This window comes from Leptodactylus fuscus, chromosome 10, assembly GCF_031893055.1.
Source record: "Leptodactylus fuscus isolate aLepFus1 chromosome 10, aLepFus1.hap2, whole genome shotgun sequence".
Taxonomy (NCBI): Eukaryota; Metazoa; Chordata; class Amphibia; order Anura; family Leptodactylidae; genus Leptodactylus; species Leptodactylus fuscus.
In genome coordinates this window covers 24944732-24959612 of record NC_134274.1, presented here as the reverse complement: position 1 = coordinate 24959612, position 14881 = coordinate 24944732, and the positions used below count along the sequence as shown (strand labels likewise).

The 14881-nt window shown below is 40.3% G+C and overlaps 1 protein-coding gene across 4 annotated transcripts in view; it reads right to left on the bottom strand.

The window, feature by feature from the left end:
- Positions 1–14881, bottom strand: part of FGFR2 (fibroblast growth factor receptor 2) — a 64301-nt gene that overhangs the window by 16447 nt on the left and 32973 nt on the right. For all 4 annotated transcript variants that reach the window (XM_075257497.1, XM_075257499.1, XM_075257500.1 and 1 more), the window contains 2 exons: positions 9062–9185; positions 721–911 (listed from right to left, as the gene is read on the bottom strand). In XM_075257497.1, coding sequence (XP_075113598.1) covers positions 721–911; positions 9062–9185 — 315 coding nt within the window. The remainder of the gene's footprint in view (positions 1–720; positions 912–9061; positions 9186–14881) is intronic.

Here is a 14881-nt window from a genome sequence, read left to right as displayed (position 1 = left end):
CATGTTCATTAACGATGGCTGCAACGCTGGAGCTAGGAGATGACTTAACAATTAATGTGATGTTGTTTTCTACCAATGGTCATTGTCACTCATGATAAATTAAGAATATTCTTCCTTAAATACTGTGTTTCAGACACCCACTCAACACTGATGGCCAATCTAAAGGGCAGACCACCAATGTTTAAGTCTTCAGTAAGTGATAATTCCTCTACTTCATAGGGCTCGTTCACATGGGGGGCGGGTTTTGACCATATTTTGACTCGGGGAGCCAAGTCAAAATATGATAAAAACCCGCCTGCCACGATGTCGCGGCTTCCCCCACCCCGGAGTTGGCTCAAATGAATGGGCCAACGCCGGAGGTTGCGGCTGCCAGGCGGAAGCCATGGCTCAGCGAGCCACGGAATCCGCCTGAAGAAAGGGCAGCTCGCTTCTTTTTTTCCGCTGTCGGCAGTTATAGTGGTCTCCATAGACCATCCATTTTAAAGGGTCAGATTATGACGTGGGTTCCGCTGTCAAAATCCACCCCTTTGGCCCCGTGTGAACTAGCCCTTACTCTCCACTAGTAGAAATGAACAACCAATAGGTTGACCCTAGTTATTTTTGCAACTGTTGGTATTATCAAAACATATTACATCACTAGTGACTATTACTATACTGGAATTAATCACGAATATATCTAGAAAACAACATATATATTTTTGTTGCGTAACAGATCCTTACCTTCAAAACCTTCATATATGGGATCCCATCTACTCCGTATCGGCTACCATTCTTTTCTACATATCTCACCCAGCGAATATGGGGTTGGGCATCACTGTACACCTTGCAAACAAATTCTGCATCGCCTCCAACAAAGGCGGTTGTGTTGGCCGGGAGGCCTGCCTGCAGTATAGGCCGGTGAGAGGAACGCTCTGTTGAAAAGAAGAACCAGAGAGGGGGCACTTGGGTTATTTAAGAAACGCAAGACTCCCTTTCTATGGGAGGACATGATAAAAGATATTGTTTAAAACATGAGCTGCAGTGAGACGCATGCATATCTAAGAAGGCGAAATGAAAACTTTTGCTTGTTTCGAGGCAACTTACAACTTTAGAATTCTACGAAAGCCAGTTCTTAAGAAGTACTAGTATTAAAATGAACATTAGGAGCCCAACACTGGAACATCATGAACATTGTGACCACAAAACAAAAAGCAATACAAAACAAAGGTACCCAAAAAGTATAAGATAATATTTTAACTTAATGATACCCTTTGATGTGCATTCTAATGCGTGTGATACAACCTCTCTTGTAAGGCTGTGATACATTAAGTGGGTAAAGTGTATTTAAGGACTTTCGACAACAGATCACACATTTACACCACAAGCATACATGTTCAAAGTTATATATGTTATAAAATAAATAAGGGCAGAGACGCCAACGGAGGAGGGGGGAATAACTCAAGTCTGTAAACCCGTTAAGTTCCTGGCAAGGGTCCCTGAAGCAAAATCAGTGCCAAGCTGGAGGGGAGGGAGATGTGTATTTGTAAGTAATGGGAAGGGAGGAGGGAAAACTTAATCTTCAAACGATACCGCCAGGAGGAGGACAATAGAAAACATGCTAGTTTATACAGGACACAGAAGAAGCAGGGGGCATGGATTCTCTGCCCATATTTTTGGATGCCAAGATTTTGATGTCACCTGCGGCAGGGAGTGTTCCAGTTAACCTGTGTAGTTCTAGAAAGCACCAAACCTCTTGATGGTGGAGACAATATCCCGAATTAGGATTCAATACCGGACAATACTTGAATGTTGAGAGGTCGGCAAGTTTATAAACGTGCCGAGCATCGCCAAGTCTCCTTACAGTGTCTTGCCAAACTCATCTGATAACCAACTTTTGCTTGAATTCTATCTTGGTTCATTACATGGTAACTCAACTTTCACAACCCTATCGATTCATCTCGGAGCTTACATTACCATCCAGTAAGATATTCTGAGAAAATATTTACCAACCCTATAAAAGTTTTTGCACCTGCAGCGGCTTTCTTCACTTGTTGCATAAGAACCACATTACTTTTCACACTTTCCGTGTTATTAGAAGAGCGGAAATGTGTAATAATGTGGATGAGTTAAGGGGATTGACACTTTCTAATTTTAATCTTCGCAACAAATTTTCAAATATTGGTACTACTGATCTTTAATTGCTCGCTGTGTTCCACTGGCAAGGAAGGTGTTAAGGAGCGAAGTGTATCCAATCTCTGGGAGCGTCTTACACACACACACATACCATGTTCCAATAAATTGTTTCACAAACAGACGTCCAGAGAGCAGCCTCATGTAAAGCCAGCACACCTCCCTGGAACAAAGGCGGCTTTCATGCAGGTTGCTCTCCCTGGCACTCTGTGGGGAATTGGTACGCTGACGTAATCCTGGCAGCCGAAGCACAAGCACCAACCTTGTTTAACTTGCAGTAAGTTAAAGCGTAGAAGGAAATGGGGGGAAAAACAGGGAAAGGAATCTTAAAATGATGGCTGCGGATTTGGGGCACTGATGTAGAGTGCTGTAGACAGAAGTGTGGTTTATACAGATAGATTTATCAAACTGGATTTTTTCTTTGAAGTCGCAATAATTGATTCCCTGCCTACATTTTACTGCCCATTAAGTTAAACAAGCAACCCACAGATCTCCGAGACGAGACCAGACAGCAACAAAGCGATGGAGTAGAATATCATCCTGGGCGCCATAAAAACATGTCAAGTAGACCCTAAAATAGTTTTCTTAAAAAGTTAATCTGTCACATAAATTTTGGACACGAAACCATCAGCATGTCCTTATGGGCCAGTGGTTTAGTAAGTAAAGAAAAGGAATATTTTAGGGGGAGACTCTCCCGATCCGTCCAAGTTTGAAGCCCTCGGGCGGCCGTGGATCGTGTTCCAGTAGTCCACGGAGTTCTCCTCGCTTTTTGCGTGACTTCCATGTTTCAGGTTGCTCTGCTCTGGCGCCCTGGGACTCTGCCTTCTCGCCATCCCCTGCAGCCCATCCTTCGTATCTCTCATGTCTTGTCTATCCCCTGTCTTGTGTTTATTGTTCTGTTTCCCCTTTTCCCTTTGGGTTATTTCGACCTTGTTGATTATTGCTTTTCTCTTTACTACAATAGTGGGATCCTATGTAGTTACTATGGGGTATGACGAGAACCTAGTCCTAACTAGTACTATCCCCTATACTATTCAGAACTCATGAAGGAATTCCATCTCCATTGCCAATGCAGTGATAGCAAAGGAGACTAAAAATAGGCACCACAGTCATGAAAACAGGATAAAGCCCCAAATATCAGGATCATTGGCATTCACAAGACCTTATTCTATGCAATCGCCTGGTATCAATGCCCTCCTCACTCACCCCACAGGACCAAATATATCTGAACTGCCCTATTAAGCAGCTACTTTGGTCCATTTATAGGATGTCAGTGTAACCAATATATAGTATAGCTTAAAGGGAAGTTAAAAGGAACAAGAAAACCTTCTCCCTTTTCTAAAGAAGAGCATTAAGCCTAGTGTAAGGTGGTCAGAGGACAGCTGTGGAGCCTCCTATAACACTATCAATGCTGCAATCGTGAGCCCAGCCTAAACTATGTCAGCCTCCTTTCCTGGACAACCTTTCAGCAGCGGAACTATTTCATTAACCCTCTGATAACTAAGACCACATTATAATCAACTTATAAATAGCAGGCAACACAAAGTTGACTTTCACGGAAATTGTTTTCATGTTGACATTGTTTAGTCCAGCACGAAAGCAGATGTGTACAGAATAGAGGCCGACTCCACATTTACAGATGTATAAATAGATTGTGTATAGGCTACGAAGGCAATGATAAAACCGTACGGTACTCACAACACGTTCCCCTACGCGTACAATATTATTTACTTCTATTTAGGGTTCCATTGCAATTTTTTTTCCCTATCAGTACATCTTTTGGAGGGTGGAAGGAAACTCACACAAACATACAAACTCCTTGCAGATGTTGTCCTTGGCAGGATTTGAACCCAGGACTCTAGCGTGCAAGGCTGCAGTGCTAACCACTGAGCCACCATTTATTTTTTTTACAAAATTATTTCATTGAAGGCACAAGGTAGCCTGCACAAGAGGTATTATTATTGATTTTGAGTCAAAAAATTTGGTTGTCCAAAAAATTCCAAGAAATTGTTCCTGCTGTCTCTGTTTCGAAGGATGACAAAAAGAAATTAAATTATTTTAGTCTGAGGACTTTGGGACTGAACATGATGTTCTTTGTTAATCTTCTAACCTCTTCCATGACAAGAGAAGGTTTAATTTTATCATTTTCTATAACCAAGTGTAGTGGATTTTCTATATCGAGGCACAGCATCCTTTGAGTGCCCTTATCCATTCCTTCACAAACAGGTTTCAAGTGTGCTTGCTCCACCAAATTCCTCTCTGCCGGTGAGTGCTGGAAAGCCGTGCTTAATGCAGTCTGGCTTGGAATCTATGCTCCTTTTCATTTCTCCTTCAAACATTTTGTGGGAAGTTGACTTTGTTAAAAAAAAAAAAAAAAAAAAAAAGCTGGTTTCTGCACATGATCCTGCATAATTGGAACCTTACAGCTCCCCCACAACCCTCTCTTTGCCTCCTGTGGGAGCAGCCACGGTGTTATTACAAGCCTTACTTTCTTGCTTTTCCTTCACTTGCCGAACTTTGGGTTTCAGAGCTCAGCAGCAGGATTTCATTTCCTTTGCCCTAGAAGCACATCGGGCAATGGGGCCAGCAAGGGAAGTCTTCCTAGGCCAAGCTGGGACATCACCATCGACAGGGCTAGATACTGTCCCCACCATGTCCTTTATAGAGCACCTATACACTGTATGAGTGAAGAATAGGTACACCTGGTAATGGGAGTAGTCACAGGGAATTTTGCAATGGAGTGTATTCAGATACACAAGAATGACTTTGACAGTGTGATCTGTACAGGGTCGGCCACAAGTATGGATACACCCGGAGGGGCCATAAGTATGGATTCCATAAAATGGAAGTGGTTATTGATATCACCTTACAGTTTGTCGCATATTAGTACATGGGGGGGGGGGGTGACACTCATGGCAGCCATCTGTTTTTCTTGTGAAAATTCTCCATGTGTTTGATGTGTCCCATTGAAAAAAGTAAAGTTGAATCCAAAATGGCGGCTTTTCAATTGGCCGACATGGGCATCACCCGGCCTCAAATGTTTCCCCCCTCCCATGTAGTAATATGCCACAAATGGTAAGGTGATATCAGCAACCACTTCCATTTTATCTGGGTATGTCCATACTTATGGCCCACCCAGTACAATGCCATCTATACTCTATGTTCATCCCCAGCCCAAGATTTTATTTAGAACTCACAATAAGTGGAAAAAAAATAAATTCCACCTAAAGATATGGGACAAACATCAAATAAAGCAAAACAATAACTGGTCCTGCTACTACACTTGGTACTTTCTTGGCACTCTTCAGCATTTTACACGTGGCAACAGTCACGATGCATAAGATGCCTCCAGCTTCGCGGGCTCTGCACAGTCATGTTTCAGCTTCGCGCTCACCTAACCATTTGCGATGGATGTCAACAACTTCTCCCCCACCTGCTGTAGAGGCAAGTCAGGGCAGGACAAGGAGAACAGAACGATCATCTCGTAATCTTGTCTTCAACAATCTCTAAAATATTGTCCTCCTTAGCGCACATAAATCTATAGAATATTGCACGCCCCACTTCCTTCCTGTTATCATGTAGAATATCGGAGCTTTTGTATCCTGTCACTCATTGTCAGCATTAAATGCAGGAAAGGTTTATCGTAAGCTTCATGTTGGCAGGAGTAGCGTAGCCGTACACCTGGCCTATCCATTATCCGGAAATCATAACCTGCATTATTCTGCTGACTGGCTCTGCCCACTTCTTCCGCCATAGTAGACGGACCTTATCACAGTGCAATGAAAACAAATCCTATAACGCTGGTACTAAACAGTTCAGAGGAAGGTGAGAGGTACGGTATATCGTAATACAAAAACAAAATCCTTGCCGGCTCCATAACTTGGGTTAGAGTAGGTGATGAAAGATGAAAAAGTTGCTCCTCCTAGATTATACTAAACTTGAAGTGTAATGCAGATCTAGTCTATTACGGTACTGAGAAGGAATAGGTTTGGCAGGTAGAGGGCAGATGATGGAAGGTGTAGCTTGACAGCCGCAAGAGCGCCAAAGATTGCATAAGACATTAAGCGTGCTGGATTCAAACTTATAACTTTCATTAAAGCAGGGCTATTTCTTTACCTTGAAATGGTACATATGCTTGCCAAAAGCCCATCTAGCCCCATACAAAGCAGCCCTTTGTGTAAGTGTGAGAGCAGTGCTGAATTTAACTAATTTACTGTTTAAGCTATGGCACTACTGGGCCCACTTTGGCAGGAAGGAGAACCTATTCCTGGAGACTTCTTTGGAATTTTCCTCCTCGGCTCCTGGCCGCCCTCTGTGATAGTGTGTCAGGTTTAACATTTGGGAAGTCATAGAATAAACGGGTACAGAAGCATCCTGACATAACCAATTGGCTGTATCCCAAGGGGTACAGACGAAGCAGAGTACAGATAAAAACCACCCTAAGGATTTGTTCACACGTGGCAGATACGCTGCAGATTTTCCATAGCAGAAATATATGCAGAAAATCTGTAACGTATTGTGGTATCTGCTACATAAAAAAATTTGCAGTGGTGATGGCATACTGATAGGGAATTCAGACTGTGAGTACTATATGGGACAGTGTATCCGTAAAGGGCTGCGTAATATGATGGCGCTACAAGTAAGCAAAATAATGGCATCAATTTTTAAAGGAATGTCTCACCATTTTGTATTTATTTATTAAAACCAGATATTGAAATTATTATTTAAATCAAATTAAAGAATAAAAAAAATATTATTATTGTTATTATTTATTTGAAATTATTTATTATTTATTTTTAATTATTTATTTTTATTTTTTGTACATTATTATGGGGTCGGCCATCTTGCCTGAGGTTTTCCATCCCTTTCTTAACAGCATTCACTGATATACTTTACAGCAATCTCATGGCCATAGGCAAAAATAATCTGGAGGTGTTTTAGACATGTTCTATGCAGAAAGGGGGAGAAGATGGACATGTTTTATTGTCAGTAATGGGTGCAATGATGGGTTTGCCTATAGAGGCGTTATCTTCTATTGTGATATAAATTAGGTTACTGCTGCAAAGAAAACCCCTACAGAATTGGTACATGTCAGTCTATTATTAGGCTTAATGTTTAGAGTAAAAATTGCAGAATATAGAGCAATTTTTTTTTCCATGGATAATGACACAGAAAATTCAAATACAATTATCAAAAATGTGTAGAAAACATAAAAACTTGATTTTAAAAGCAACTTATTTTCTGGTGAAACAATCAGTTTCTGATTCTTCTATTGTAGATTTTACCCTTTGAAATAGGGTAGGGAGAAATCTGCGGCAAAACCTCAGCCATCCTTCAGCCATAGACTATACAATTTAGCGCAATTTTTGCTTCTGAAGATACACAGCGGATTTTCCACTGCAGAAAATCCACATCATATTGGTTCCATGAGGTCATACCCTAAGGAAGTGAAGTAGAGCGCCACCCTTGTCCATAGGATGTGTTTGGTATTACAGTTCAGCCCTATTCCCTTTCTTATATTATCTTTCTCTGTACATGTATGGTATGATTGGTGAAGTGTTGTGGGATATGTTGGCGCTATAAGAATAAAGGTGCATTTATTTTTTTTATTGACGTATATGGGTCTGAGCTGCAAAAACGTCTAAGAACAAGAGTGGCGTTGTTTCTTACAAGAAGGCAGCCATGTTCTGACATCACCTTAAGGTTTTGACAAGGAGCCAGTTTTCATATATTACTATGGGAATGGACAGCACCCTATTTATTTAGGCTACAGTTAATCTATCTTAACATACTAAGAAACATTAATAAAAACTTGGCACGGACAGTTTTTGGAGTAGACGTGGAGCAGTACAAGGTCATATGCGCACATGTCGTAGTTATATACACCATGGTCACATTTTTTTGGCATGTCCTCGTGGCTTGAGGTGCTGCACGATTTGTTGGAAAAGTACACAACAATATCTGTGAAGATTTTTAATTAAAAAAATTACTTTCTAACTGGCTAAAATGTTCATATTACTAGGCCTCAGTTATTAAAAACAGTGAGTGTCCTTGTTGCTCATAGCAACCAATCACAGCCGAGCTTTCATTTCTGAAGCTGCTTTAGAAAAATGAAAGCTGAGCTCTGATTGGTTGCTATGAGCATCAGGACTACTGACCATTTTGAGGCCCAAATTGCAATGTATTTTGTGACAAGGTGTACGTTACTCTGACTGGTATGTATGAAGGAAGTTTTCACACATACCTGCCATACTTGTGGGAATATTTATACCAAGGCTTTACATGTTCCTGCTGCCTTTGACTGCAGTGCTCCAGGCCAAACAAAAAAATCCAATACACAAACACATGACACCTTTCATTTCGTGTGTATATATATGCGCCAACGTCTGTGGCCAAAAAACTGTAGCACTTTGATGAAGAAGAATAGAAATGGATCCTGAAGGAGTCCATTTATGTGTCCATTAATTTTTCACAGACCTCTCCAGACAAAATATATATATATATATATATATATATATATATATATATATATATATATATATATATATATACACACACACACACAGTATATATATATATATATATATATATATATATATATATATATATATATATACGGTACACACACACACACACATATACATGTATATAATATATGTATATATTTATTTTTTTTATAAAGACGGACTCCATTAAAGTCAAAGGGGTCCCTCCCGATCCATTGCTATCTGTCATTAGACAGACCATTTTTCTGTTCTTCTGGTCCTGTAACGTGACAGACGTGAACATGTTCTTAGACGTTCTAGATTTGTCAATGTGTTTTCAAGGAAGGCTTGTTACTATAAGAACACGTGCAATAATAGTGAATTTTGCCGCCATGTCTGGCACTCACCTATGACATCCAGGCTATACGTATGATTTATTGACCCATACTCATTCTCCACAATACAAGTGTAGATGCCCTTGTCTGATGGGACGACGCTCTCCATTATCAAGCTCCAATGCTGGTTACGGACCTGAGGAGACAGGCAGAGTTTATGATTAAACATCTTATAAACAATACACCCAAATATGGCTCCAACAGAATTGTCGCTCACCCTCATAAAACAAAAAAATACAGCCAATTCTCCTACAAACCAACCTCAGAGTTGTCCCCATGCACTGACAATGCAGCCATGATGAGATAAGCTCTGATACATCTGTATACGCAAGTCAGACTATAATCATCATCGATATGGAGACAGAATGGTTAGCCTCTCTATACACGTCTAACCTATGCAAAAAAAAAAAATCTGGTGCCCATTACTAGTCCCTAATGTAATTACAGTCTAAAGAACTTCTATCTATCAAGAAAGAATTGCAGAGAGCTGAGAGACAGAGGAATGCAGAGGAGGGGAGCAGAGCTGGTGATGGCATGGAGTGGGGGAAGGGAGAACAGGTATCGCTTTATTTTAATGGAATAACAAGCCTCCTTTCAGAGTATACAAAGTCCTATTCAGCAGAGACCTCTGCTCTGTCAGCGGCTCATATTGTGAAATCATTTTAGGGTGATGAGGGACAGTTCTGATCAGGGGAATCCGGACTATGCGCTGGCTCTTTATGTCACTAAGTAAAGGAATCCCAAAACGTTCCTTGAGCCTTAGGTTTTATGTACAGAATGATGCGCCTAAAAAACAAATACTTTGATATGGGTAACATATTCAAGGCAAAGGTCTTCCCTCGAATATTTTGCTCCTCTCTTTGTATTAAAAGCCTGTTCATATAAATAGCAAGTTACAAACTTACATGAAATAAGCAACATGTGAAGATTGATATTTGGCCACCTACAAAGTTAGAATTTATGTACAGTGACACCTCACCAAAAGACCACCCTCCTTTTCCAGATTTTTTGTGATAGTTTTTCAGTTTCACCATATGTGAGGCATCTCGTATACATTATCATACGTGTGTACATTATCCATCTTCATTGGGAAGACCATCTCCTATAGGACCACTTTTTAGTGCAATTTGGGGTATTCGTCTCAACGCAGCTTATAAAACATTGTAATAGATAAGCAACATGGAGAGACAATGTATTCTTAGGCTATTGAATGGATGATGAAACATAAGGTAGTGCCATTTGAGTGTCACCCAAGACATATTGGGAACAATCCATGGTCCAATTGGTAAAATAAGTGGCCTTGGTTCTCACAATATAAAAAGTTGTCCACCATGAAGCAAGACAAATATGGACACCATCTTGGCAAAGAAACTAAACTTCATCAATGGCTGACACATTTGGTGTTCAACTGGACTAGCGCTACTACTTCTAAGACTTATACTAGTACAATGAAACCTCTTTGAGATAACCACCCAAAATGGCATTAAAATGTGGTCTTCTAGTGGGGTAGGCTTCTCAAATAAGATGGTTCAAGTAAAAAACAGAAAATGTGGTCTGGGTGAGGGGGTGGTCTTTTCGAGAATTTTCACTGTATACAATGTTTTAGTAAATCATACAGTGTATCGAAGATCTAATATATAGTTGTAGTCATGAGTTTATACAAAGTTCTCCTCAATGCTATAGCTGACCAAGCGATAGAGAGTTTGGGGAGTAATAGAGCAGATTACCACATGGGTAATAGTGGTTAGAAGATTAACTCTTCAGCAGAGCGTCAGTAATATTCCATGTTAAAATTGCATTCCAGAGCTTCTTTGCTAATCTCTAGCTAATGGGTCACTCAGGATAAATCCACCTGTGTCACTCAGGCATGCAAAATGAAGAAACAGAATCAGTGCGGTAAGATGAGGCTCTGCATGCCCTAACAGTCCAAGTGACAAGTGTTCCAGCTCCCATCCCAGCTTCTGTCATCCCATTAAATATGTTAAAACCATTCGCTGTCAATCATGGGTGATCTCTTAATCCTGACTCTCAACATCTAGAAAGCAGGGGAGTCCTAGACGCTCTAATAGGAGTAGCTTTCTACCAGGTGCCAGAAGGCATGTCTGTAGGTTCAAGGCCATATAATATAGTGAAGCCTACCCCTGGCCTGCTAAATTCCAGGACACTTGCCCTTCATTCCAGGGCAGTCATCTCAGCTACAATCTGCGCTGTGTACTCAGCCAATTCCCAGCGATTAAACTGTTTGTTCAGCCTTTTATTTACCTTCATCAACCTGTGTAGAAAGGGCTGTGGCGGGAACGACTTATCGGGGCCAGCAGATGTGGGAACAGAGTTCTGTTAATGTTAAACCAAAGTCTTGACATGAAGTAAGTTTGGTTTTTGGGAGGGGCTCACATAGAAATGCTGGGTCTTGTGATCAGGGATTGAATTCCATACAAGACATGGTATAGGTGGGCACGAATCTCACCACGAAGATGTAGAAAACTAGGTATGGTTTGAAGTTTTCTTGCAGAGAGGAATATAAATTATAAATTTATTTTTTATTTTTATGGAAATCTAGTCAATAGGAATCTAATCGAATCCAATATTTAAAGATTTCCATCATTAACAACAAATACAGTTTCACATATATTTGGATAGCTTTCCTACATATTTGATAGGTTCATATTAAAACTTCATTTGCATTCAAGTAACACCTGTTCCCTTCCACAACAACCACTCCCAGCAAGCCATAATGAGAGTACTATGCAGAAACGTGTCACAGTATAATACTCAAATTTGTTTCAGTATCCACAGTATAATATATTACGGTACATACTGTTGATATACCACGGGCAATGTTACAATTTCCAAAAAAAATTAAATGGAAAGCAGCTGGACTCATCATGACCACCAATTCTCCCACCAGGCTGTTCACAAGACACTTGTCATTATGTACCGATCACCTGCCTAAAATTATGAAGGTCCCCCTTTTGTCTCCAAGGGACCCCTCAAAGCATAGATTCCATAAAAACCTCTGAAAGGGTCCATGTTAATATTTTCCGCAATTTAAGCTACTGTAACTCTTTCATGGGATCAGACTGGTCGGGCAAGCCTTTGCTTCCCATGCACATCAATGTACTGGGGTATCCACTACCTTGTTACCAGGTCACCAGATATTTTTTTCCTTACACTACTTTAGCTAGGTACTATCCACAACATACCTGGAACATCCCCAAGAAAATTGCCAATTTGGAGATGTTCTGACCCATTCGTCAAGGTCCCTAAGTCATTCCGTTTGCCCATTTGACCGGCTTCGAACATATCAACTTAAAATACTGACTATTCACTTACTAACTAATATATCCCACATCTTGCGGGAGTGCAATTATCATAAGATAAACAGTGTTACTCACTTCACAATCAGTGGTGTTAATAGCATGGCGGATTAGAAAAGTATGCATGTCCACTTCTAGGAGGATGGTCACCTGTCTTACATGGTTTTAATTTTCTTATTATAGAATGATGATTGATGGCAGAATGATGGTTTGGAAACCTTTAATGAAGGACAGCAGCAATTGCTTCTCTATGATCATTGCTGATGTCTTTCCTCCGTGCTCAAATGCTCCTAACCAGCAAACTGCCCAAACTTCTACTTTTATAGAAGTGGTCGCTATTGCTGATGATCAATTAATCAAGGGCATTTAATTAGCATCACCTGGCTATGACTTAGCTTCTTAATTCCAATTAACACATGGCTTCTGCATTTTGGACTAGCTTTTGTTAAATAATGATACAGTGTAATTTATCTCTAGTTGTCCAATTTTAAGACTCCATAAGGACCAGATGTTTTTTTTTTTTTTATTATGCCCCGATATGTTGAGCCATAGAATTCAAAGAGGATGTTCTTTGTCTTTTTCCTGACTGTACATTCTATGTTAACTCTATTAAGTTCTTGTATATTCTACGTTAACTCTATAAAGTTCTTAGAGTGCGAGCCCTGTCTCATAGAGTCCTAAACTGGATACTATAAGGAATCATCCATTTTGATTTTTCATACACTTTGCTAAAAATCTCGATTTATCATATCTGATCATGTGGATATCTTAGATGCGACAATTACTTTTATAAAAGGAAACTTTTTGTATACAAAAGTTCATTTTGTTGAATATCCCCTGCTTTACAAATGGCTCAATGCCTCACCAGCAAAGAAAAAAAGCAAACACAAGACGTAAATGGAACAAATCTGCAGAACCAGGACACCGGTACAAGCGAATAAGAATACAAAGAGTAGGAGAAAAGGTACATGTCCAACACAGTAATTTACACAAGAGAAAACACACACAACAGCTGTTGAACGCACGCCCAGGAGTGCTTACATATACACTGCAGACGGGGAGGGAGACCAGCCTGCGGAGGGGGTTCAGCACTTACATATTGCTATAAAAATGTGCAGTGAAAACACACAGGCACCATCGCAAGTACCAACACGCAGAAGTCTAAGAGCTCACGTATGAACTCCAACAGACAAAAGCACATAAAAAGCACACACACAGCACACAACCCGCCGAGCACAATTACAGTATGAGTCAAAGTGTTGAAGTATTTCACAGAGCGATGAACAGACTTTTAAGGATCACCAACCTCAGCACTGTATGTTACTGCACATAACAATGATACCTCTGTCTGGGCATCTGGAGAGATTTCTGGAACCACAGTGTGATGTACAGCTCAACATAAGCAACTAAAAACACCATTAAAGCTGATATACGGTGGCATGTCATAGGTTGTAGTATTAGTACAAGTCATCTGAATAGCAATACAAAGAGAGGTCCATAGAGGTGGCCTTGGTAGCAAACTTTATGACCACGCATACCATATAAGCCTGGAAATTGTTTGCCGCCACATGTCTAGATTTTTGGAACAGGTAGGTAGGGTTTGTTCTTGGACATATACTTTTAGTGCGTGTTTGTGGTGTGAAATATGCCGGTCCTTGATCCTTGCTTGTTCTTCAGGGGTCTCATAAATGGACTATATGGCAAGTACTTTACTATCCATAACTATCAACACTAGACCACAGAATAGACATATAACACCACTGAATGCAGTGTGACCATCTTCTGTTCCCCTATGTTCTACAATAGTGTTCTAATGTACCAACACATCTTGTTCATACGAAATACTCTTACAGTCATACACAATACTCTTACGGTCATACACAATACTCTTACAGTCATACACAATACTCTTACAGTCATACACAATACTCTTATAGGTCATACACAACCCTCTTATCGTCATACACAATACTCTTATGGTCATACACAATACTCTTATGGTCATACACAATACTCGTATGGTCATACACAACCCTCTTACGGTCGTACACAATACTCTTATAGCCATACACAACCCTTTTGCGGTCATACACAATGCTCGTATGGTCATACACAACCCTCTTACGGTCATACACAATACACTTATAGTCATACACAACCCTCTTACGGTCATACACAACCCTTTTACGGTCATACACAACCTTCTTATGGTCATACACAATACTCTTATGGTCATACACAACCCTCTTACGGTGATACACAATACCCAGTCATACACAATACTCTTATGGTCATACACAACCCTCTTACGGTCATACACAACCCTTTTACGGTCATACACAACCTTCTTATGGTCATACACAATACTCTTATGGTCATACACAACCCTCTTACGGTGATACACAATACCCAGTCATACACAATACTCTTATGGTCATACACAACCCTCTTATGGTCATACACAACCCTCTTACGGTCATACACAACCCTTTTACGGTCATACACAATACTCTTA